The sequence below is a fragment of the Peromyscus californicus genome, unplaced genomic scaffold, assembly GCF_007827085.1.
Source record: "Peromyscus californicus insignis strain IS unplaced genomic scaffold, ASM782708v3 Scaffold_3__1_contigs__length_106647218, whole genome shotgun sequence".
Classification (NCBI taxonomy): Eukaryota; Metazoa; Chordata; class Mammalia; order Rodentia; family Cricetidae; genus Peromyscus; species Peromyscus californicus.
The window spans coordinates 73,386,254-73,409,686 of record NW_026294551.1 but is presented as its reverse complement, the minus strand read 5'-3'; the positions used below and the strand labels follow the sequence as shown (position 1 = coordinate 73,409,686).

The following is a 23,433-nucleotide window of genomic DNA, read 5'->3' as shown; positions in this document are numbered from 1 at the left end:
GTGTACCCCCGTCCCTGCCCTTCCACCCTGGAAGCAGAGACCTGATCCTCCCTGCAGACTGTCCAAAGGCCTGTGTTGGATTTCAGTGTTTCATATCCTTGTGCACCCCCACAACCAAGTTGTTATTCAAAATGTAGCCTTTGCTGCCACCAAGTGGTCATTTCAAGTGATAACAGTATGATGGCAAAGTTCACTTTTAAAATAGTAATTAAAATTTCCAATGAATCATTGTTTCTCGAAAATTCCTCTAAATAACTGAAGTTTAGTTTTATTTAAGATACTGAATTTTCCACCAACAATGTGATGCTTATAAAGTACAATGCTGTTTTCTTCCCTCATACAGAAAGCATTTTTTAAAAAAGATACTCATTTTTTATGTGTATGGATATTTTGTCTGCATTTATGTAGGTGTAGCACATGCATGCATGGAGGCCAGGAAAAGGCATCATCAGATCCCCTGGAACTAGAGTTGCAGATAGTTATAAGCTGCCATGTGTCAGGTACCAAAACATGGTCCTTTGGAAGAGCACTAACTGCTCTTAATTACTGAGCCATCTCTCTACCCACCTGCCTTCCAGAAGGCATTCATAGTGTCTCTTAAATATATTGCCTCTTGTGTGATGCTGAGGATGGATCCTAGGATCCTGTTCAAATGGGGCAGTGCTTTACCATTAAGCTGTGTTCTCAGCCCTCTGAGTAGATCTTTAATGAAATGTATGCATCGTGATAATTTCCCAGACTCACAAGCTGTATTAATTTTTGAAGGGGAAATATTTTCCCTTATTTGTTTCTCTCCTTGAAGCCAGAAAGGTAAGGGCAGGAAGAATGTTCCCCAGTTCCTGGAGACTTCATGAAACTGTGGCATGTACTTGCCTTTTCATGGAATATTTGGTCCTTTAGCCCAGGGACAGCACTCCTGCCTACAAGCTGGTGAGACAGAGTCAAAGAAGTGTATGTTTTGCTTATTGCAGTGTTTAGAACCCTTGACAACCTGAGAAAATGTTCTGTGACCACTTTGTTCCTTGCCCTACACCTCCACCATATCTTACCAGTTCCTTCTGGATCCCTCGTACACTTCTGCCTCACACACTCACATCTGTGTCTACTTGGGAAAGGTGTGAGCTGTCATTGAGAAGACATTTCAAACACACAGGTACATCATCGCTAGTACATTGATATACCAACGCTGAAACCAACCAGCACTGAAACCACAGTTGGTTTCAAATGTACAGGTCCATTAAACTGAATGACATTAGCCTCAGCGTGCCAACTGTCCAGCGTAAGCAGTGCTGACCCCTTCTTCTAAACAGCACCTCACACAAAGACACATACCTTCAGTTTTGCTGTTAAATTGATTTGTCACACACCTGTAATCCCAGAACTCAGGGTGTTAAGACAGGACCGTCATAATTTCAAGGACAGCTTAAGCCATATAGCAAGACTCTGTCTTGAAGGAACAAAAATGGTTTCACAAGAAACAAAATTTTTAATTATTTGAAGTTTTTAGAGTGATACAGGGCAAAAGGTGAAGTTTTATCCCTCATCCTTCCCACTTTTACTTTATATAATTCACAAAATGTGGGAAAATGAAAGCCTCCACCAGGCCAGCAGCCACCTGGAGACGGCTGCTCCTCCCTCCAGCTTTGCACAGATGCTCGCCCCTCTGTCCACCTGCTCCAGTGCCAGCCTGCCTGTACACGTCTGTCATTAACTAATAGTTTCCAAAGTCGAAATCCTCTTGACAGAGCAGTGTAACTTCCCAAACAAATTGGTTGGCTTGCATTTGTACTTTCATCAAGGATCGAATAGTTACACAAACATTTATGAAAACTGGATTCCTTCTTTTCCTTGCTCCTATTCCTGTCTCCTTTTAGAAGTGTACTTTGAATTTAGTTTTGTTGTTACTGTTGTTTGTTTTGGATTTTGCTTTTTTTTTTTTTTAATTGTGGTACCAGGGATGGAACTGGAGCCTTACGCATGCTAGGCAAGCATTCCACCACTGAGCTATGTCACCAGCCCGATACTCAGTTCTTTTAGTGAATTACTTGGGTGTTCATGTCCATATCTCAGGGCAGTGTGTTTAGATCTCGTTGGCCCTTTTCAGTTTGGGACATAAGCTGTTGATGTATTCCTCGTCCATCTCTGTGACTGGCACTGTCTCTTCCCTGCCTTCCCACTTCAGTTATAGTCTGGCTCTGTTAGAGTCAGTGTTGTATTTTATATCATCAGAACCATAGAAATTTTTTTCACAACTGAGCCTTATATTAATACTCTGATTATATTTCTTTCCCCTTCAATGTTTTGTTCCTGGAGTTAATACTTGTCCTCTATTTCTCTGAGTTGTGCATTTGCTTGTTTTAAGGGGGATTAGGACTATATGTGTTATGTGTCCTTGTGTTATTCATGTTCGTGTGTGTGTGTGTGTGTGTGTGTGTGTGTGTGTGTGTGTAGAGGCTCATATGTCAACCTGAGGTATGGTTCTTCAGGAGCTGCCCATCTTGTTTTTTGAGTCACTCACTGGGATGAGCCCCCCAGAAATCTGGCTCCCTCTCTCTTCCCTGTGTGGAGTTCCAAATGCACGGTCATATCCAGCTTTTTACGTGGTGCTGTGGCTCAAACTCAGGACCTCATGCTTGCACAACAAGCACTTTCCCAGCTGAGCCGTCTCACCAGCCTGACACTGTGTTCTTATTACTCTTATACCCTACAGTTTGGACCGCTTTGTGAAACGCACTCAGATACATCCAGTAAATGCTGGATCTCCAGGCTTGCTCCCTTCTGGACTGCAGCCCAGACACCTCATGCAGGGGTGACCCTGAGTCTCCCTGACACTTTCTTTCACCTCCCTCCCATGCTGGATTCTGTACTTCCTGACCCTCATTGTCTCCTTCTCTCTGTTTACTCCCTTCTCTGGCTGCTCTGTGTCTTCAGTTAATTGCTTAAAATAGTGTGTGGTGGCCATCAAGATGGTTTAGTGGGAAAAGGTGCCTGCCGTCAAGTCTGATGACCCAGGTTCAGTCCCCGAGACACACATGGTAGAAGGGGGGAACTGACTCCTGTAAATTAACCTCTCATTTCCACATGTGCCATGACATGTTTACACACGTGCACACACACACGTGCTCACACATAAAGTATGCAGGAGGGAAAATTTTTGAGGCTGCAGATTTGTTTCGCCCCACAGTTAATAGTATGGGGAGCTGTGGAGTTCTTGGTTACACATCAGCCCCCTGCAGTCGTGGACATGGTACCCACCACAGTGAATTTTCTCATGCTCTCTTTACTGTTTCTTTGTAAGTGTCCCTATTCATCTTTGGAAACTTTCAAGATAATAGCTTTGTATTTTGCCTCGATATGGACATTTTCTTACTAAATGAGCTGAGCATGTGGCCCTTTGATCTGGGAAGCATGTTTCTTTAGAATCCCCTCGGTACTTAGTCTTTCTCGGAAACATTTTAGTCAGCACACCTCTTTTAAAATCTTTAAGTTCTTTCAATAGTGTTTTTTTCTTGTTGCCTGTGTGCTCTGTCATCTCTGAGTGTAAAAATTTTTAATTATTTTATTACTCAGTGCACTGATTTCCCTCTTCTGAGTTCCCTTTTAATTTGTTTAGTCCTGCCCAGTCCTGTGCAAAGCTTTATATAAATGTCTGCCCATCTTTGCCTCTCATCACAAGTAACCTGTGCATTGGTTCCTTGGCTTGTGAGGTAAGAGCTGCAAAGATGGAGAAAGCCAGATAGAAACCTGAAGCTGCCTCCTTAGCACACAGCTCAAGAGAATCACTGCCCTGTGAGTGTAGAGATACAGATGTTAGTACCACCATCAAAATCTCAGGGATGCAGGGGTGGGGGTCCCTCTTACGACTCAGTTTAATTCACTTCTCCGGTCCTTGAAGACACTCCCATGAATCCTGGAGAATGGCTGTGACCACTACCTAGGGTTGCAGTTACTGTCCTGGTTCAGTATAGATGCTAAAAGTAGTAAGGCCTTGGGACTGACATGTTGATTGTGCAGATGCGTTCTTTCTGCTGATTGCAAAAAGGGTGAGGAACCATTCCCACTTTTGTGGGGTGGATAGTGATGTTCTCTTACAGTTTTCCCAGGTCTGTGTTTACTCTCCATCTTTACCCTAACATCTGAGGGGATCTGGATCGGACTCTAGTTACTACCTGGCCTTTGCCAAACTCCCCCAAGTAGAGGAGGCGTGGTGATACCTAGGGTCTTCCAGCTCAGCATACACTCAGAACTTGTATGCAGTCATCCCTCCAAAGTTTCCATTCATTCCCCGTTCCCTCTGTGAATGGCTTTGTTACCTATGAGCGAGGACCACGGAAATCCAGACAGTAGACACTTGTCCTGATGTGTAGGGTCCTCCTTCTTAGGACATCTCTTCAGTTGTCTTCAGTTGGTGGCTCTGGATCTATGAATTGAACAAGCAGTAGTGGTGGTTAAGCCAGGATGACACACACACACACACACACACACACACACACACACACACACACACACACAGCTTTCTCTTCTCGCTTATTTTGGATCTGTTAGCCACTCCTATGGCTGCCATGTTGTAGTAACCATTTCCGCAGCCTTCTGCAGGTCTAGCATGACCTGAGGGTCATTGTATCTTTACTTGTTTCTTGTTTACTGTGTTTTGGATGGTCCTCGAGATTTGAAGAGGCAGAACTGTCTTGATTCTGCTATCTTGGCACTGAAAATGAGTCTTTCAAGTCATTAGATAGTTTGAGAGTCTGTGGGTGTTGGGGAGAGCTGAGAAACCTCAGTGACCTCTTTACTTCTTTGGCAGACATCAGTTGCCTCTCACAATCCTGGAGTGACACCTTGCACACAGCACCAGGTGTCCTGACAGCTATCCAGAGCTGTATTTTTATTACCCCAGTTGTCCAGCAGATGGCAGTAACGTGGAACACTCTTCTCATCACTACAGTTTTTAGATGGGGGCTGTTCCCCATCCTTTAGGTCTCCTTTGACAGATGAAGGCTGTCACTGTTGAGTGGTTTCCTGTAGCTGAAGGTTTTCTTTCCTGTGTCCCACCCAGTCCACAGCCGCTCAGACCCAAGTAAACACACACAGGCTTATATTAATCAAAACTGCTTGGCCATTAGCTCAGGCTTACTACTGACTAGCTTTTACTTAAACTCAGCCCATTTCTGTTAATCTATATGTTGCCACGTGTTCCATGGCTTTACCTGTGTGCCATTACATGCTGCTCCCTGGATGGCAGGCAGGCTGGCATCCCCTGCCTCAGTTTTCCTGTTCCCAGAATTCTCCTTGTCTATTTATCCCGCCTATACTTCCTGCCGGGCTACTGGCCAGTCAGCATTTTATTTATCAAGCAATCAGAGCAGCACACACTAACAGCACACAGAACACCCACAGAAGTTTCTGGTGCTGTGTTGGCCTGTCTTCCGTAGAAGCGGCACACACTCACAGCACACAGAACACCCACAGAAGTTTCCGGTGCTGTGTTTGCATCATTAGAAGTGGTGCTGCTGCACCATCTTTGCTCACGCAGCCTAGATGCCAGGGACGCTGGCCCAAGTACTGACATATGAAATTGTGTATTTAATATGCTGTGATTCCTTAAATAGCTAACCCATTTGTTTTCTAGGATTTGAAGCCTAGCAACATTGTAGTAAAATCAGACTGTACTCTCAAGATCCTTGATTTTGGCCTGGCGCGGACAGCCTGCACCAACTTTATGATGACTCCCTATGTGGTGACTCGCTATTATCGGGCTCCCGAAGTCATCCTGGGCATGGGCTACAAAGAGAATGGTAAGTGTAGTTAGGACCACAGGCACTCAACAGTAAAGTAGTGCTTCCGCAAGGACCATGTGAGATGCAGCTTGAGCACCGTGCTGTGTGTAGATGCCTGTAGTCCACAGATAAGAAATCATTGATTTTGTATTTCCATTTGTCAAATTCCTTTTTTTTTTCCCCAACTCTGACTGTCCTCAAAGTCGCAGAACTCTGCCTGCCTCTGCCTCCTGAATGCTGGAGTTAAAGGCATGTGCTGCCATGCTGGACTTAAAAATCTTTCACTTTTGATCAGAGTACCGTGTGCTCACAGGAGTGCAGTGCTGGGTGCGCAGCTTTCAGTGGGCACACCCACATGACCCGCAGCCCTGGGACCTGTGTCCCTTGGTCGCCAACTGTAGACTGGTTTCACTACTTCTTTTTAACCATGATGTGAACGGAACAATACTGTGTTTCCTTTCACGTAAAGCTGATGTTTTTGACATCAGAAGTTCACTTGTTCCAGCAGTGTCAGCTAAATATAAGCTAAACTTTAGCCCTGAACAAATATTTGTGATTATTTATAAGAGAAAAGGAGAGAACAATGGAAATTTGCTGAAGTTTGTAGAGATGAGTTTGACTATGAGTTTATATAGGTACTTTATGGCCTGCTCTGAGAGGCACAATGCCCTCCAGTAGCTGCCTGTGTTCAGCTCTCCCTTCCCTGGCCGAGGCACAAGATTCAGCCAAGCCCCATGCTTGACCCCACACAAGAGGACAGACACCACAGAGCCAGGCTCAAGCAACGCCTTGCCCGGAGTCCAGTCCTTCCTTATTGGCTGCCACCTTTCTGTTGTGGCAATTTAGAAAATGGTCATTCACATTCAGTGTTAGGATTTTACTGAAGTTCACCTGATGAGTGTTTACTGGGGCTGCCCTTGTCTGGGAGGTGGTTTAGAAACAGAGATGCAAGGCTCTCTGGCTGTTTTTTAATCACCTGATATTTGGTAGTGGACATCTGGTCTGTCGGGTGCATCATGGCAGAAATGGTCCTCCATAAAGTCCTGTTCCCAGGAAGAGACTGTATCCTTCACAGGGAGAGACCCAGCACTCGGCCTTGGAGGCTGGGGTGGGGCTGGGGGTGTGGCCCTGAGAATTTCGTGTTTGTTGGCACTTTCTGTGTCTGGTTTTTTGTTTGTTTGTTCCTTTTTTGTTTTCTTTTGTTTTGTTTTGAAGCTGTAGAGTATTGGACTCTGGCACTAAACCACAGATTGCTGCAAACCGGAGACTAAAGTAGAGGTCAGCAGTCATCGTGCTGTGTGAACAGTTCGCCCACAGTTGTGTGTCTAGTACACTGTTAGAGTTCCTTTTCTCTCACTTTTGTTTTGTTCATGACACTTCATAATTTTATCATTTCATTTTATTTTCAGTTGATATCTGGTCAGTGGGTTGCATCATGGGAGAGCTGGTGAAAGGTTGTGTGATATTCCAAGGCACTGACCGTATCCTTCCCCAGGACCTTGACCTTGGCCATGATTTCCATGCCAAGGGCAGCATGGTTGCGCCTACTTACTGAACTCTGAGAAGGAACTGTGGGGATGCAGACTGTGTACTCAAGGGTCTTCGTTACACTTGCTGAATTAGTGTCACAGACCAAGTGGTTCAGTTTTACATTTTCTTCTTTTCACTCAAGTACCTGTGACAGTTTTGTAAAGACTTAGAGTTATGCTAAACCAGTCATATTAGCTCTTTCATCAGACAGAGCTGGATATGTAAAATTATTTCTCTTTGGTCAATATATTCTGATATTTAAGTGGAAATATTATTTTATAAATTAGTTCATTCCATTAATTAACTGGGAAAGGTGCAGTCTAAATTTAATAGGCTAACATGCATGTGTGATTTAGGTCATAAATGATTTTGTTAGTTACTGGTATGATGTCAGAGCTGCAGCAGACTTAAGGGAAACAGTTAGATGAAAATTGCGTCAGGATCGATACATTACACTTTCTCATTTGTTGCTTTGTTGACATTTTATAGACATTTCTAAAGGCTCCAGGCAGAGGGGTGTCTGTGGCACTGGGGAAGGTAAATTTAGACCCAAAAGATGACTCATGCCGTGGCCAGCAAGTCCTGTCGGCGTGGAGGGTAAAGGGGGCAGACCACAGCACAGCAGTGCTAGTCTCTCCCCTTGTGCATTCTCCATCTTCCGCATTCTTTACGCTAACATGCTTCTTCATGTGTGCTTCCCATCTGTGTTCTAACCCCGTAGATCTTCATTGCTCTTTGATTTTGTTTGTGTTGTGAAAGCTTGTAGTGACCTCTGTCTGGTAGGAGACCCATAGTTCAAGGGAACAGGCTCTGCAGTCAGGGTTTGGAGTATGTGCGTCACAAAAAGTGCTCTAGTTTTTATAATCTCATGAAGACAGCTTTCTTAAAATACAAATTCCTCACAACATGAGCTTAGAGTGAAATATTTTATTCCACTCATTTTGTATTTATCATTCTTTACATTTTCCTCCTAGGTTATAAAATATACAAAATTAAATATAGCATTTTATTTTGCTCTAATAATTTCTCTGGCATTTTTTTCCATAACTTTACCTTGGATTTATCTGTTCCAAGTTATAAATAAGCCTTTATTTTGGAAGTAAATCAACTAAGGAAAAGTTGAGGTATTCTGAAGCCAATGACTTAGAAATACTATGTGGGCTTGTGATGGGTGGTTACTGTGATGGGCTACACATGGCGGTTAAGATGAAATCTGTGCAGTTCTTATTTGTTTTCTACCTTTTTTTTCCATTAAGAATTACTTTTCCTGCTGGGTAGTGGTGGCGCACGCCTTTAATCCCAGCACTTAGGAGGCTAAGGCAGGTGGATCTCTGTGAATTCGAGGCCAGCCTGGTCTACAAAATGAGATCCAGGACAGCCAAGGCTACACAGAGAAACCCTGTCTCTACAAAACAAAAAACAAAAAAAGAATTTTTCCAAAAAGCAAAAATAAATGAAAAAATATATGTACTTTTGGGTACACTTTAATAATTTTAAATTATAATTAAAAATACTTCATGTATTAACATGTTACAATAGTTGATGTTTTATATATAAGGTCACCTAAAGTGCTTTAAAGTCACACAGAAATTAACATCATTTTCTAAAGAAAGTTTTGCTCACTTTTTCAAAGATTAGACTGAAAATTTGGGTGATATAGGAAGGCTCCAGAAACCTAGTTGAGGTTCTCTAGAGGTTTGCCCGTGATCTCGGCAAAAAAGTAACTGCTGTCCTCACTGTGGCTTCTGAGAAGGAAAACGATTCAGCCTGGCTACCTGGAGCCCAGGTTCAGATGGCTCCACGGCAGCTGTGCCTCCTGGAGAAACTCAGGCCTCTCTGGGCCATGGCTTCGTATTTTTTTTTAATGAAAGACCTGTGTTCTAGCCACCTAAAAGGCCCACCGTGCTTTCCCAGGTAAACCCGACTCCCACCCCATGCCACCTCCCTGCCATCAATCAAATCAACCCTGTAGCACTAATCCACTAATCACTATATATATATAGTGAGCACCTACCCATTTCTAGGTGCTGCTTCATCCAAGTGAGGGTGTAAAAGGCTCACTGCCCAACTGACTTGAGGACAGGAAAAGAGGAGACACTGCAGAGGCTGTTAGTCACCCAGAAAGAGATGGTGGGGGCTCACGCCAGGCCAGTGGGTTGGCCCTGGAGTCTGCTCTGAGGGTATAACCTTCAAATGACTTTGTGGATTCGGAGTATCTGATCTATCAAGTGTGCAGTTCAAGGCAAAGATCTGAAATACAAAAAGGAATGTGGAAATCATTGGTCTGTTGATAGCACTGAAACCTTGAGCTGGTCCTAAGCATTGACGAGATGAACAAAGGATCAGGAACTAAGGAAAAGGAAGAAGGACTCAGAACTGACCATTGGATTTAGTGGTTGCCCCTGGCAACCTTAATGGAAACAGTTCTCAAAATGACAGGGGAGGGAAGCCTGATGAGAATTTGTTTAGGAGAGGATAAGGAGAGAAAAATAGATACAGGTATCAGTCAACAGGCTAGGGTGTCAGAGGAAAGTGGTGGTTGTTAACGTGGAAGAGAGCATCGTGTCTGCATGATGACAGAAGGTTCTGGTAGAGATCAGGTTGGGGGTGGAGCAGCAGGAAATAAGAATAAGACCCTCGTCCTTCAGTAGGTGAAAGGGGAAGGTAGGTGGGCTTGGCTTTTAGCCAGAAGCCCAGATGGTTCCCAGTGTAAGTGGCACAGAGATATGGGGGTGGGGGCAACACATCGCTCTTAGGATTAGTCTTCACAGTGAGGAATGAGTATAAGGAGGAGGTGTTAAAAGTGTACGGAAAGAGGGATAATATGAGCGAGGTCCCCTGTTTTGGCTAAGCAACTAAATAAAAATGTGTGCATAATCCCGATTTGTCAAAGTGTGTGAAAGGAGAAGAGAAGAAGGAGAGCACTCAGGATCTCACCCTCTGAACCCATTTCCTGCGTAGGTCCTCCAAGTGAGCACCCTGAGTGTGTGTGGCTGGCCCTAGGCGATGTCCAGTGGTGTAAATGCATATTCTGAGAAAGCCTGTCACTTTCCAAGCTCCTGCTTATGTGATTCCTTAGCTTGCATTGTCTCATGTGACTGTTTACAGCTGCAGTGTCACTTTGCACAGACATTGTCCCCGCCACCCTCAGCCTGATGAACACCTGAGAGCTAGGCAAAGCTGGTGTCACCTTGAGAGGGCAGTACACACTGACTGAAACCCAGGTCATGTACGGCGAAAGGAAGGAACAGCACATCACTAGATGCTGAAGGGATGGCCCAGTGCCAAGTCAAACAGAATGGTCTCTGAAAGCACCATTGTCTAAGGCAGTTTCAGGAAGGAGTGTGGTCTGTGGGGAAGGCCAGGGCCTGGACCCCTGCCCCTTCCCTCTCCATGCTTCTCTTGGTCAGCCTGTCTCACAGGTTCTGCTGCCCAGCCGTGAGAGAGGTCACATGGTCTCTCGAGCTCATCTCTCCTTCAGAGACCTGTGAGTCTAAGATAGCTTTAGTATGAAAATTGATTTCAGTTTGCTTATGTAATATTTATTTATTTCATGTTTAATCATATCATAGGTTAAATCATTTTTGTCATAATTTCATTTTGAATTATAACAGAAAAACATAGATTATGTTGATTTAATGAACCATGATCATAGTTTTTAAGATGCAGAGAATAAGAATTTTTGTTAAGTAATTTAGAAACCCAAACTTTATTTAAATATTATTCCAAAATGTTTTTGCTGATCCTGTGGGGTGGCCTAGTTACTTACTTGTCCATATAAATATAATTTTCCTTTGCATGATGGTATTGTATGTATTATGACTGTGAAGCATTTCAGCTCTATTTTCCTCAAGAGAATCCTTAGATATTGATCAGTGGAATAAAGTTATTGAACAGCTAGGAACACCATCCGCAGAGTTCATGAAGAAACTTCAGCCAACCGTGAGGAATTATGTGGAAAACAGGCCAAAGTACCCTGGAATCAAATTTGAAGAGCTCTTTCCAGATTGGATATTTCCATCAGAATCTGAGCGAGACAAAATAAAAAGTAAGGCATTCTTTTATGCTACACTTGTTTCTCTAACGTTTGAACTGTAAAACCCATGTATGTTAGGAAGGGCAGTAACTGAAACCCTGAAATGGAGTCTCTTACTGACATCCAAAGTTACCACAGAGTAAAAACTTAAAAGGCCAAGAGTCTTGACCTTGCTAAAACAAGGTCGAAAAATCTGGCCAAAATTAAAATGTCCAGACCATTCTGGACAGCCCTGAGGTTGTGGTGAGAAGATGGCTGCAAGTGTGAGGACTTGCGTTTGTGTCTCCAGCGTCACACAGAAAGCACAGGCGTGCCTGCAACCCCCCACGCCCTGGGGTTGACACAGCTGGATCCTGGGGGCTTGCTGACCAGTCGGTCTAGCTGCATCGAAGCTCCAGTTCAGTGAGAGACCCTGTCCTAAAAGAATAAAGGGGAGAGCAATAGAGAAAGTCACCTGACTCCCTCCTCTAGCCTCAGAGTACATGGTACCCACACCCTCAAAACGTTCATGTGCATGTGTACTGGTGTGGGTGCGTGAGCATGCGCACACGCACACACACACACACACACACACACACACACACACACACACACACACACACACACACACGACTCATTGTGATGTCAGTGATCCGAATTCAAAACGTTTTCAAATATAAAGAACACTTGAGTAAGAATTCCAGACAGAAACTGTTGAGTGTGGTTCAGTGGGAAAGGCCCTCCCCACCCTTCTGTGCCCTTCCTAGTATGTGATCACCTGAGAAAAAACAATGACTTTGCTTTCCTCTACCCCAGGGTGAGCAGCACCTTGGTCACCCAGTCTTTCCTTGGCTGTGTACGTTGTGAACTCTTCATTGCTGAGACCTCACTGAGCCTTCTGCTTAATTAAATTGAGCTTGTTTTTTTTCCTAGCTACTAACCTCTAGATTGAAAACAAAAAGTGTATACTGTCAGCATTGTATACAGTTAGGCAAAGCAGAGAAACCTGTGAAGCAAGCTGTGCTCTGGGACTGTGGGTACTGTGAAGGTTTTTACATTGTTCTACTGCGACACAAATGAAGAATCCTCTTGGCACTTCATGTCCACACCCCTGGCAGCACCATCCTGAGAGGTGCTTGCCATCTTCTCTGCTGTGACCTCGTAGCTTCAGGTCATCTGGACACTGCTCTGAGGCTGCCACCCCAGTGCCTTCATCTCACATGCTCAAAGCCTGGTCTGTAATGGTGGCCACTGGACTTTTTAAAGGTTGTGAGCTGTGTTGATCTGGAATCCCTTAAACATTTCCTGAAGTCAGCGTATCTCTGTACCCTCCACTCTCACAGTTGGTTCTTTATTGTGTGGTTTCCTCTTTTCCATGGTAGCAATGTAAGTATGTCATTTGTTTGCACCCTAGCAAGTCAAGCCAGAGATCTGTTATCAAAAATGTTAGTGATTGATCCTGACAAGCGGATCTCTGTGGACGAAGCCTTGCGTCACCCGTATATTACTGTTTGGTATGACCCTGCTGAAGCAGAAGCGGTAAGTGTCTGTCTGGAAACGATGTCAATGTGGAGGGCTCACTTTCATATCCAGGGCCCACTGTCTTTGGATTTTCTCTCTGTTAGTCCAAAATGGCTACATGAGGATGGCAGGTTGTTGATTTTAGGGCCCTCCCTTCAGAAAAAGAAGTACTATCTGAAGCCTTGGTCGGTACCCCAGGAGCACTTGCTGGGGCTATAGCTGCAGAGTTGAGCACTCAGGAGTGCATGTGAGTGTGTTGTGGCGGTCTAGATGGCCTCTGTAAAGCTGACATGCAATAACAATGCATGGAACGTCTGCTTCATGCCTGGTACTAGGCCATGGGCTTTGCTTATATCTTACTCAGACCTACGAATCAGAGAGGCTAAGTCGCCTCCCCAAGTGACACACTAGCTCACGCCTCCCCATTGCATCTAGGCATCTCACCTCCCATCTGTTTTTCATGGCCTCACTTGTGTGAATGATCTTTAGCTATGAGTAAGATAATGACACAGTGGGGCATTTTCTTCATGCCAGCTATGGAACACACTGCTGTGTCCTGGGTATAGATTTCACTGCCATTTTGACATTATGTTATATCAAAAGAATTGGATTTATGAACAGCCAGTTGTGGAATGTTCCATTCATGAGCTGTGGCTTGGGCATGGGTGTCCTGTCATAAAGAATTGTAAACTAAAGTGTGTTCTGAGAAAGTACCACACCTCACTCTACTCCCACACGGCCTTGTCCCTGGGAACCTAAGCTGCCTATGGTTACTAACTTTGTAATTTCCTTTGGGCTGTGTTTGCAGAGCATTTTGAGGTCATATGATTATTGAGGTTTATTATTTATAGCTTGCCTTTGGTTAACTAAACTGATAAAATATATTATGCTTACAAGAAAAATTTTGCATGTTAATTAAGCTAAATCCATGTTATAAGTAGATTCAAAACATTCTTAGTAGTGTTATCTGTCCATCATGTCCCATCAGTTTTGAGCTATTGACCTGACGTGTCATTTAATTTTCAGCCACCGCCTCAAATTTATGATGCACAGTTGGAAGAAAGAGAGCATGCGATTGAAGAGTGGAAAGGTAAAGCAGCGTATTTTGATCCTTACTTATGACATTCTCATAGTCCTACAGAACCTGCTTTCACTTAATTTTGATACTAGCCCCTTGGGAAGGACCTTGAGACCCAGAAGCCCCAATATCCTCTCTCTCCACTTCCCAGCTGAGGAAGAGTGTGACTCTAGCAGTGTCAGAGTGGAACATGTGTGATATCTTAGTTTGCTTCAGGTGAGACACAAGGACTTTCCATGATCACATGCTGATGTGTGGATGTGAAGTCAGTGTTACCCTCATCTTGATAGCATGGGAGTTCATCGAGCGAACCCAATGGACAGGCCATATTCCCTGCAGAGATGCCTTTCTAAGCAGGTGTGGGGGAGCCCAGCTGTGGGACATGTCTTTGTCTATTAAGGCATATCATTTTATGTTTTAAATCTAGTTTGAAGGAAATTGCCAAAAAAGGCAAGAAGGTATCACTAGCACTTTAAGATGAGCCCCACAGCCTCAGTGAACTAAGCTGGTTAACAAAGAAACCAGACTTGAAAGTTTTCATTCAGAAGCAGTGTCATTGGGAACTAAGGCCCACAGTCAGCACAGGCCAACATTGATCATAGCCTCTCCAGACTGGCATGCCAGTGGCCCACACATGTACACACTCATCATGGCAATGCTCACAGTGTATGCTTGCAGTATGCTGATGTGATCCCCTGATAACTTATGTGGTAGCCAAAGGAAGTGGAGGAATCCTGGTGCCCTGGGATGGCTCCAGGGGTGTGGAGGCAGAGTTCAGGTGCAGGGGAAGCACAGCATCGTAACTTCTGTTTCTCTTTGAAGAACTAATTTACAAAGAAGTGATGGACTGGGAAGAAAGAAGCAAGAATGGTGTGAAGGACCAGCCTTCAGGTTGGTGATTGCTTTACTTTTGTTGTCTAATATTTTGTCTACTCAATGTTTATAAATGGCAATGATGTGTTAATGCCACTTGGGCCACCCTGGTGTGACACAGCCACCTGATGCAGTCACTTTGTTGAGGTGGCAGGCCCTAACTAACTAACTGCCTTTGAAACATTCCCGTTGTGATTTGCAGCAGATGCTGTCCGCTGTTTAGAGAGGAAGAGACTGGATTTGCAGACTTTAAAATAAGTGGCCCTCGGTTCAGAAAAAGGAGGGCGTTTGTGCAGACCTATGATCCTGCATGTTTTATTTTTGTTCAGGCCACACTGACACATGGGTAGTAGGAAATAGGATAACTTTATTTAACTTTGAAATTAAAATAACAGTTTTTAAACTCATTAAACAAAAATAAAATTCATGGCAGGCACTGACCTTTTTCTTTTTTGGGTATCTATTTCAGAAAGCATTTTTATCACAAAAGATTTCTTGAATCATAATGCTTTTTTCCTGTAGATGTGGTATGTCTGTTGTAAATGAAATGTCCCATGACATTTGAATCCCACTCAGGCCTAAGCTTCCTGTGCTAATTGTAGGATAAATTCATCCATTTCTTTGTAAGGTATGTTTGAAGTCAGCGGGTGTGTCTTTTAAGTAATCAACATGATCATATGTGACCACATACACATTGCCACAGGAAAGAAAAAGAGAATATTGTAGGGAGAGCCAAGACTGTTTGGAAACTGAACCAAAGAAGGACCCAAGGAAAAATCCTAGACGCTCAAAAGTATAGTTGACTGGTTTCTTAGCTCTTGGTTTCTTGATCATTAGGATCAGGAAACTGCAAAGCACAGAGTCAGGAAGTGGCCTGGAGCCCCGGGCCTGCTGTGCGGGACGCTGTGCGGGGATGGATGCTGTGCGGGATGGACGCTGCGCCTCGGTTTTATTCCGTGTGGTTCTCTTAGCACAGATGCAGCAGTAAGCAGCAAGACCGCCCCTTCGCAGTCCACACCTTCGCAGTCGTCATCCATCAACGACATCTCGTCCATGTCCACTGAGCACACGCTGGCCTCAGACACGGACAGCAGTCTCGACGCCTCCACAGGACCCCTTGAAGGCTGCCGATGATCTGTTGGAGACAGAGCGCTTGTCTGTGAAGGAACTCTCGCTTCCATGGCCCTGAAGCACATGGGAGTTGATGGAACCAAACTGAAAACTCCATGTTCTGCATGTAAGAAACACGATGCCTTGCCCCTGCTCAGTTCCAATAGGATTGCCTGCTTAGACTATAAAATGAGGCAGACTATGTCTGAAGAAAAAGTACAAACCACACTGTTAGACATTTTGTTCAAGGTCATTTCAGGTGAGCAATTAGAATAGATGAGTTTCTTTTCCAAGTTGTGTGGTGTCCGTGGTGACAGCTCATGTGTAACCGTGGGAACTCGTATGCATGTGACCACAAATGCTTGCTTGAACTTGCCCATGTAGCACTTTGGGAATCAGTATTTAAATGCCAAATAATCTTCCAGGTAGTTCTGCTTCTAGAATAATCTCTTAATCCTCTTTAGTAATTTGGTGTCTGTCCACAAAAAAATAGATTTATGTGTATTAATTGGCCACCGTCATATTATCATATCTTACCCACTTTTATGGTATGATTTATTCTATCTTTTGTATTTCAGAAGGAATATAATTAAATTTATTTAATAAATAAAAATACAGCTTTTCTTAAATTTGTGATGTTTTGGGCTGAGAATTACCGCTGCTAAAACCAAGTTCTTTATATAGACACTCTGTGTCCTTTAAACTACCCAGTGTGGGATAACTTTACATACAGCTTTTCTGCATGACAAAATTTCCAGTTGTATTTCGTGCTGCTTAAGACATACGTCACCTTGAATCTTGCCCACGCATCTCCTTTTTCTTGGTCCTCTGGACTTGGATTTAGAATCCTGCATATCACAAAGCACCCATCTCAATAGAATGCTGGCGGCAGAGATTCCTGAATCCACTGCCTGGTGTTGGCCTAAAGCTGACAGTGGCCTCTCCAGAACAGCCAGTGAGCAATGTTTCCCTCCGCAGAGACCACCCATTCTTTGCTCCTCTCTCTTTATTCAAGGTGAAAGGTGATTGGGTCTCACAGCCTTTCCTTCTGTAGCATTACCTCCTAAACTTTCTTTCTCACTGACAGAAGCCACGTCCAGCAAGAGCACGTGGTCTCTTAGGAGGCCAGGCTCACTCACTATGCCTGTTTGCTGCTGCCATTTTCCATTTTGTGGAGGCATTTCCTTTTCCTAAGGGAAATCCATGAATGTTCTGGAAACATTCTTCAGGAGAATAAGAAGAAATACCCTAGAAAGTAGCCACTCTTGAATATTTTCTGATTTAAAACTGCTCACCTGAAATCGATTCTTTCAGATCCTGGTCTGTAAATTACTCAGGATGTAGTAAGATGCTGAGTGTTCTGTGCTGCAGAAATGGAGTTGGGATGGTCATACCTTGGCTACCTGTGCTCAGAGTGTTTTCTCCCTCGAGCTTATTTTGTTAACAATTCATATCTTGTGTTCAATTACTTTGGGAGCTATGGAGTGTGTTCTGGGAGGAAATTTGATAAGAACTTTGGTGAAAAGTATATCTGATACATGACTCTGTCTGCACCACTTGTGTCCTAATGGTTGGTCTGATCACTGGAACATTTAGTGAACAAAATTCATCTTGAAGTAAGGACTAGCTTTCTATCATGTATGGACACTTTTAGGTACAAAGTGGAAATGCTAGTGTGGGCGGAGGCAGAAACACCTGTTTATGGCTTCAGGTTATTTAGACCCTGGAAGCCAGAAGTCACAGGTATGAATGTTACCACTATACATATGTAAACATCTTACAGTTGCAGCCTTCTCTCTGAGGCACATTCTTTTCAAAGACTTCACTAAGACTGTCTTGAAGAGAGGAAGTATAGAAAGTGAGCTTTTAAGCTGCACTGTCTGCCTCCACTGTAAAGGGAGCATGCTATGATAGAGATTTGTCCAGGGTCCCACTGACAGGAGATACCCGTAAGTGGAGCAGCTTTCTGCTCTCCCCTTACTCTGCGTCGTATCCAATGAGCCTGTTGTGGATGGAGCCTGTGCTGCTGTGGACAGGGTCTCATGCAAAGACCCCTTCCATCAGGCAGGTGCACCTGTGACTGGCCACAGAGCTCCAAAGAAATACCTCACCCCAGTTTCAGGGTCCTCCCTCCTGAGCCTAGATTCGCCAGGGTCCTGGGACAATGCGAATGGTTTTGAACTGACCTCTGCAGGCGAACGCCGAAGGTGGATGAAGAACTGAGAAATGTGCTCAACTTTTTCATCTTTTCTATTTTATTTTTGTAATTTATATTGTACACACCCTGGAAGTCACTATTTTGGACATGTATTTTTATAAACCAGGTAATTGATGATTATCTGGAATTTGCACTAGGTTAGTTTTTGTTGTTGTTGTTATTGTTGGCTTAGTTTTCAGCCAAAAGTGGAATGATTGCCCCTTTCAGGTCTGTCCCTTTCAAGCACAGGTCTGGAGGGCAGACGTGTCCAGCCCGAGGAGGAGAGCGGCCTCAGAGCACAGGCTACATAATGCCTCACAGCTTTGGGCCTGCAACTGGAGCCAGGCTGTGCTCTCCTCTTTAGAACACAAAGCCCAGAGCCCTTGTGTTAGAAGGAGAAAGCCCTCCGTAGGCCCTTGCTGACAGCCAGGGTCAGCATCTAAAACAAAAACACAACACTGGTTTCATCTGGGCTGAGTGATGTGTGAGTCATAATAATGGTGTATGAGTTTGTCTGGTTAGTTTCTGATGTGACTCCTCCGGTGTCTCATGCTGGTAGTAAATACAGGTGTGACCTTTCAAATTGCATATCTCAAAAGTAACATTGCCTAATGTTTTATAATAAAATCTATTATGTGTGTTTTGATTGGTGGAAAGTAATACAAGCTACATTTTAAAAGAGAAATGTACAGCATGTCCAGTTCCTGTGTGTTTTAAAGTGACAGTTGACTGTATCTTTCCACATCACCATTTTGATTACAAACTTAACACAAATAGATGTTGAAGTGTCGTGATTTCAGACATCCACAAGTGTTTTCACATCCAAAGTAAGACTACTGCTGTTAGTTCTCACTGAAAAGCTTCTGCAAATTCCTGTATCTGTTTTCAAAACAATGGCAGTAAGTTTTGACTTTAAAAATTGTATAATATGCTCAGAATATTGGTGAAGGTTTCTTCTCACAAGATGTAACCAGGAGAACCTGCCGAGCTGTCTCTATTTGTGTCTTAAAGCCTTAACTGTGCCTGCGTGCTTGTAACTTTGTGCACGGGATGAGCCGTTCTCATCTCTGTTCCAAACACTGAGGACGCTTGAAGCTTCAAACCGCAGGAGGAGCAGGCCTCCCGAGGCTCGCTCTCTTTCTGTCAGAACCAGAACCGGTGCAGATAGTCAGCACCAGCCTTGGTGTTAAGGTCTAGATTGGGAAATTCTCTTGGCCTACCATCTCTCAATATAGACAGCTCCAGCATCGTTTATTAACTGAGGTGGTCTGTGTATATAGTTTGATGGGGTTTTGTTTTTTGTTTTCTTTTTTTTTTTTAAAGATTTATTTATTTATTATGTATACAGCATGTATGACTGCAGGCCAGAAGAGGGTACCAGATCTCATTACAGATGGTTGTGAGCCACCATGTGGTTGCTGGGAATTGAACTCAGGACCTTTGGAAGAGCAGTCAGTGCTCTTAACCGCTGAGCCATCTCTCCAGCCCCAAGGGTTTTGTTTTTTGTAGTAGGAGTACTTGTATGTAAAAGTGGTGTGTGGTCAGCTACTCAACACTGTTCTGAAGAGTGTCTGCTCCTGTGAATTTAAGCATAAGGTTACCTTTGACAATAAGATAGTGGTTTGATATCTTTTTGGTGTTGTCATTTTGAATCACCAGTCAGCAGCAACATCAGTAATAGGGTGGCAGTGTGGTGAGTCACATCCCTTGCAGCTAAATGTCACCATGATGTAAAAGGAATACTCCTTTACAACCATTGGGAACTGGTCCCATGCTATGCCGCAAAGCCTTGAACTGCATGCTCCTCCATGGTTTAAAAACCCAGAGAGCGTTGTGACAGAGCGTTTCCTGCTTCAGTTCTTTGTCTTGGGAACTTGGAGTTAGATGGGAAATTCAAGTAATTTCACCTTCATCCCCATCATAGAGGGAAGTGGGGAGAGGTAGCATCCATACCCGCCAGGCATAAAGAAGTGAACAGCAGACTTACTTGCTCCTTTCCAAGGTCCAGAGAGTTCATCGACTCATTCCTCATGCTCTTTGGTTTATAAAGACCTCTGAGAATCCGGGGAGAAGCCCTTCCAACAGAAGCATCACCGGAGCCTGCGAGACAGCTGTGACCCAGGGCCTGCTGGGCTTGTCTTCACAAGTTCATCACTGAGAGCATAATTTGTCCTTTAGGCCAGAGCCCAGTCGTGTCTGTGATGACATCGGGCTTCTAACTGTTGTGTTCTTAAGTATTTCTCATCCCCAGGGAAGGTAATGTATGGTACCAGTTGGATGTGGCCTGGATGTTGTATTAGTCCCTTTCCTCATGCTGTGACAAAATACCTTACAAAAATAAGGGGGTTACTTTGACTCAGAGTTTGAGGGTATGGTTCGTCATCATGGGGGAGGCTTGGTGGCTTGAATCATTTTCTCTTTCTCTCCTTTTTCCTCAGTCTGGGGCACACATATGCAGGCAGAGGGATGGCATCATCCAATTTCAGGATGGATCTTTCCTCAGTCGCACCTCTCTGGAAATGCCCTTATGGCCATGCCCAGAGGTGTGTCTCCTAGGTAGATCCAAATCCCATGAAGTTGACTCTCAAGACCAGCCATTACAGATACTGTTTGTCGCAGAGGTTCATGCGATGACAAGTTGGTCCCCAGTATAACCAGAATTGAGAAGTGGTGGGACCTTCAACAGGTGGAGTTTAGTGGGAGGTGATTGGATCGCGAGAGGCTCTCATGGTGGGACTAATGCCTTTCTTTAGAGACTGAGTGTATTCTCTTGAGTCTGGGTTGGGTCTCATGGAAGTGAGTTAAGTGTTGGACTAGGTTACTTGTCCCAAGGGTGGGTTGTTAGCAAACAGGTCACGTTCTCCTTTGTGTTTCTGATGACCATGCACCTGTATCCCCATTCTGCCCTTTTACTGTAATATCTTACAGTAAGAGGCCCTCACCAGAGGCTGAGCAAGTACCTGCACATTGCAGTGCTCCTTAACGTCCAGAACTGTGAGCCAAATACATTTCTTTAAGAATGACCTAATCTTGGGTATTCTGTTATAGCAGCAGAAAACAGACTAAAGCAGGCTGTCCTGTAAGATGTGCACCTCTAGCCACGTGTGGCAGCTTCCATAAGGTCGCACTGATCTTTTATCCCTTTCCTGTATTTCTGGAATTTGGGAGGCATACCAAAAGCCCAGACAGGTTTGCATGATCTTTAGGTAATCATACATTTAATTGATAATGTGTCCTTTATTCAATCACACCCAAAGACATTGCATGTCTCTGTGGCCCACTATCATAGACACTAAAGCTGACCACTTGGCCAGCATGATTACAGTCTAATCCCCTTCTCAGGTACATTTTCCTCCTTGTGATGAGAAGCTTGTCTGTGTGGGCTTACCTTGGGGATGCCCCATCTGTCACACTTTTCATGCTGTCAACCTCGGTTGATCATCTCCTGGGAGTGAGAATCTCATGGGGCCTTAAGGAAGAGTGACTTCCTCAATTCATCTATCCAGGTGACTGTCATTGGCTGTCAGTGATTGTCATATGCTGTCAGGAAGCTCTTCTTTGCATCAGGGAGGGCTGCTTCCTGAAGACGGCCTCTGCACTTTGCTCTCTCTTTAGTACTTGGTGTTCAAATGGGCACAGCGTAAAGGCCACCTGCATGCTCTCACCCGAGGCTCTGCTTTTCTGTCTGTCTCATTATTCCTTCTGAGACTTAAACTGCCACAACTGTGGGCCCCCCAAAGCTAGTTCCTATGCCGTGTTGATTGATTCCCATTAAGTCTTCAAGTTTTAATTTTGAAGTAACTTCAGGCTGATAGAAAAGCAGAAAGAACAGAACAAAGAATTCCTGTATACCCACTTCAGACCCCCAGATGTTAACATTTTCCAAATATGTGTTAGCCTCTGTCTGCACAATTGCATTTATGCATACACATATAAACACACGTGTTTATACTAATACACAGTCATTGATTTCCCCCTATTTTTTTTTTTTTTGGTTTTTTTTTTTTTTTTACAAGCAAGCAGATTGTTTTTGTTTTGTTTTTCAAGACAGGGTGTCTCTGTGTTACAGTTCTGGCTGTCTGGAAACTCGCTTTGTAGACCAGGTTAGCCTCGAACTCACAGAGATCCACCTGCCTTTACCTCCCAAGTGCTGGGATTAAAGTCATGCACTGCCACCACCTGGCTAGCAACGAGATTTTGTTTTGTTTTGTTTTGTTTTTTGAGACAGGGTTTCTCTGTGTAGCTTTGTAGCCTATCCTGGGACTCATTCTGTAGACCAGGCTGGCCTTGAACTCACAGAGATCCTCTTACCTCTGCCTCCCAAGTGCTGGGATTAAAGGCATGCGCCACCATGCCCAGCCTTAGTAACCAGATTTTTTTTTTTTTTTTTTTTTTTTTTTGGTTTTTCGAGACAGGGTTTCTCTGTGTAGCTTTGCGCCTCTCCTGGAACTCACTTGGTAGCCCAGGCTGGCCTCGAACTCACAGAGATCCGCCTGGCTCTGCCTCCCGAGTGCTGGGATTAAAGGCGTGCGCCACCACCGCCCGGCTAGTAACCAGATTTTTAATGTCTGTTAACTCATGTATACAAAAAGTATATACATCTAATTTTTAAAGGTAGAGCTACAAGCAGAGACATGCTTGTGTCTGCTGATATATATGCGGTATTGACAGTGACCAGCATTCATGTAGCTAAACATGTCCACATTAGCTGTAGGGACATCTCTGAAGAACCCTGAAACTTTATGAGGACTCTAAGGGATTGTTCCGGAACCTTTGAACATTGTCGTGGCCCCAGGACTTCATGGGTAAAGCCACAGAAGGATACATGCTTTAGTGATAGCAGTGGGGTGAAACAGAGAGCCCAGAGGGGATGTGAGAGTATGCTAACACCTGCTTAAAATTGAGGGTCACAGAACTGGAGACCTGACATTTTAAAGGGCTGGAAAGAGAGACGGCTCAGCAGTTAAGAACACTTGTTCTTCTAGAGGACCTAAGTTTGGTTCCTAGCACCCACATTTCAGCTCAGCTGTCTGTAATTCCAGTTCCAAGGGACAGACACCTTCTTCTGATCTCAGCAGGCACCAGGCATACACATGATACACAGACATATGTGCGAGTAAAACATTCATACACACACACAAAAAAACCTGATAAAGTTAACAGAAAATTTAAATTTGTAACACGAGCCAAAAGAAGGAAATTCAGACAGGAAAAGAGAAAAATAAAAAAAAGGAAATATTAAAAAAAGAAATGTAATCATAAATAAATGCTACTATCACCAGGGATTATGGCTTAAGCAAGTTGATCAGCATGTGTAAGGATCCTGAGCAAA

General features: G+C 44.0%; 1 protein-coding gene across 5 annotated transcripts in view; it reads left to right on the top strand.

Moving 5' to 3' along the window:
* The window catches only part of Mapk9 (mitogen-activated protein kinase 9), a 45,778-nt gene extending 26,899 nt beyond the window's left edge, over positions 1-18,879 (top strand). For 2 of the 5 annotated variants that reach the window (XM_052758090.1, XM_052758093.1), the window contains exons 6-12: positions 5,630-5,795; positions 7,187-7,258; positions 11,173-11,355; positions 12,737-12,861; positions 13,870-13,933; positions 14,744-14,812; positions 15,771-18,879. In XM_052758090.1, the coding sequence (XP_052614050.1) occupies positions 5,630-5,795; positions 7,187-7,258; positions 11,173-11,355; positions 12,737-12,861; positions 13,870-13,933; positions 14,744-14,812; positions 15,771-15,928 (837 nt within the window). In that variant the 3' untranslated portion in view covers positions 15,929-18,879. Of the gene's footprint in view, positions 1-5,629; positions 5,796-6,767; positions 6,840-7,186; positions 7,259-11,172; positions 11,356-12,736; positions 12,862-13,869; positions 13,934-14,743; positions 14,813-15,765 lie in introns of all 5 variants that reach the window. The other 3 variants (XM_052758089.1, XM_052758091.1, XM_052758094.1) reach the window with 2 other exon arrangements.
* Positions 18,880-23,433: the final 4,554 nt, after the last annotated feature.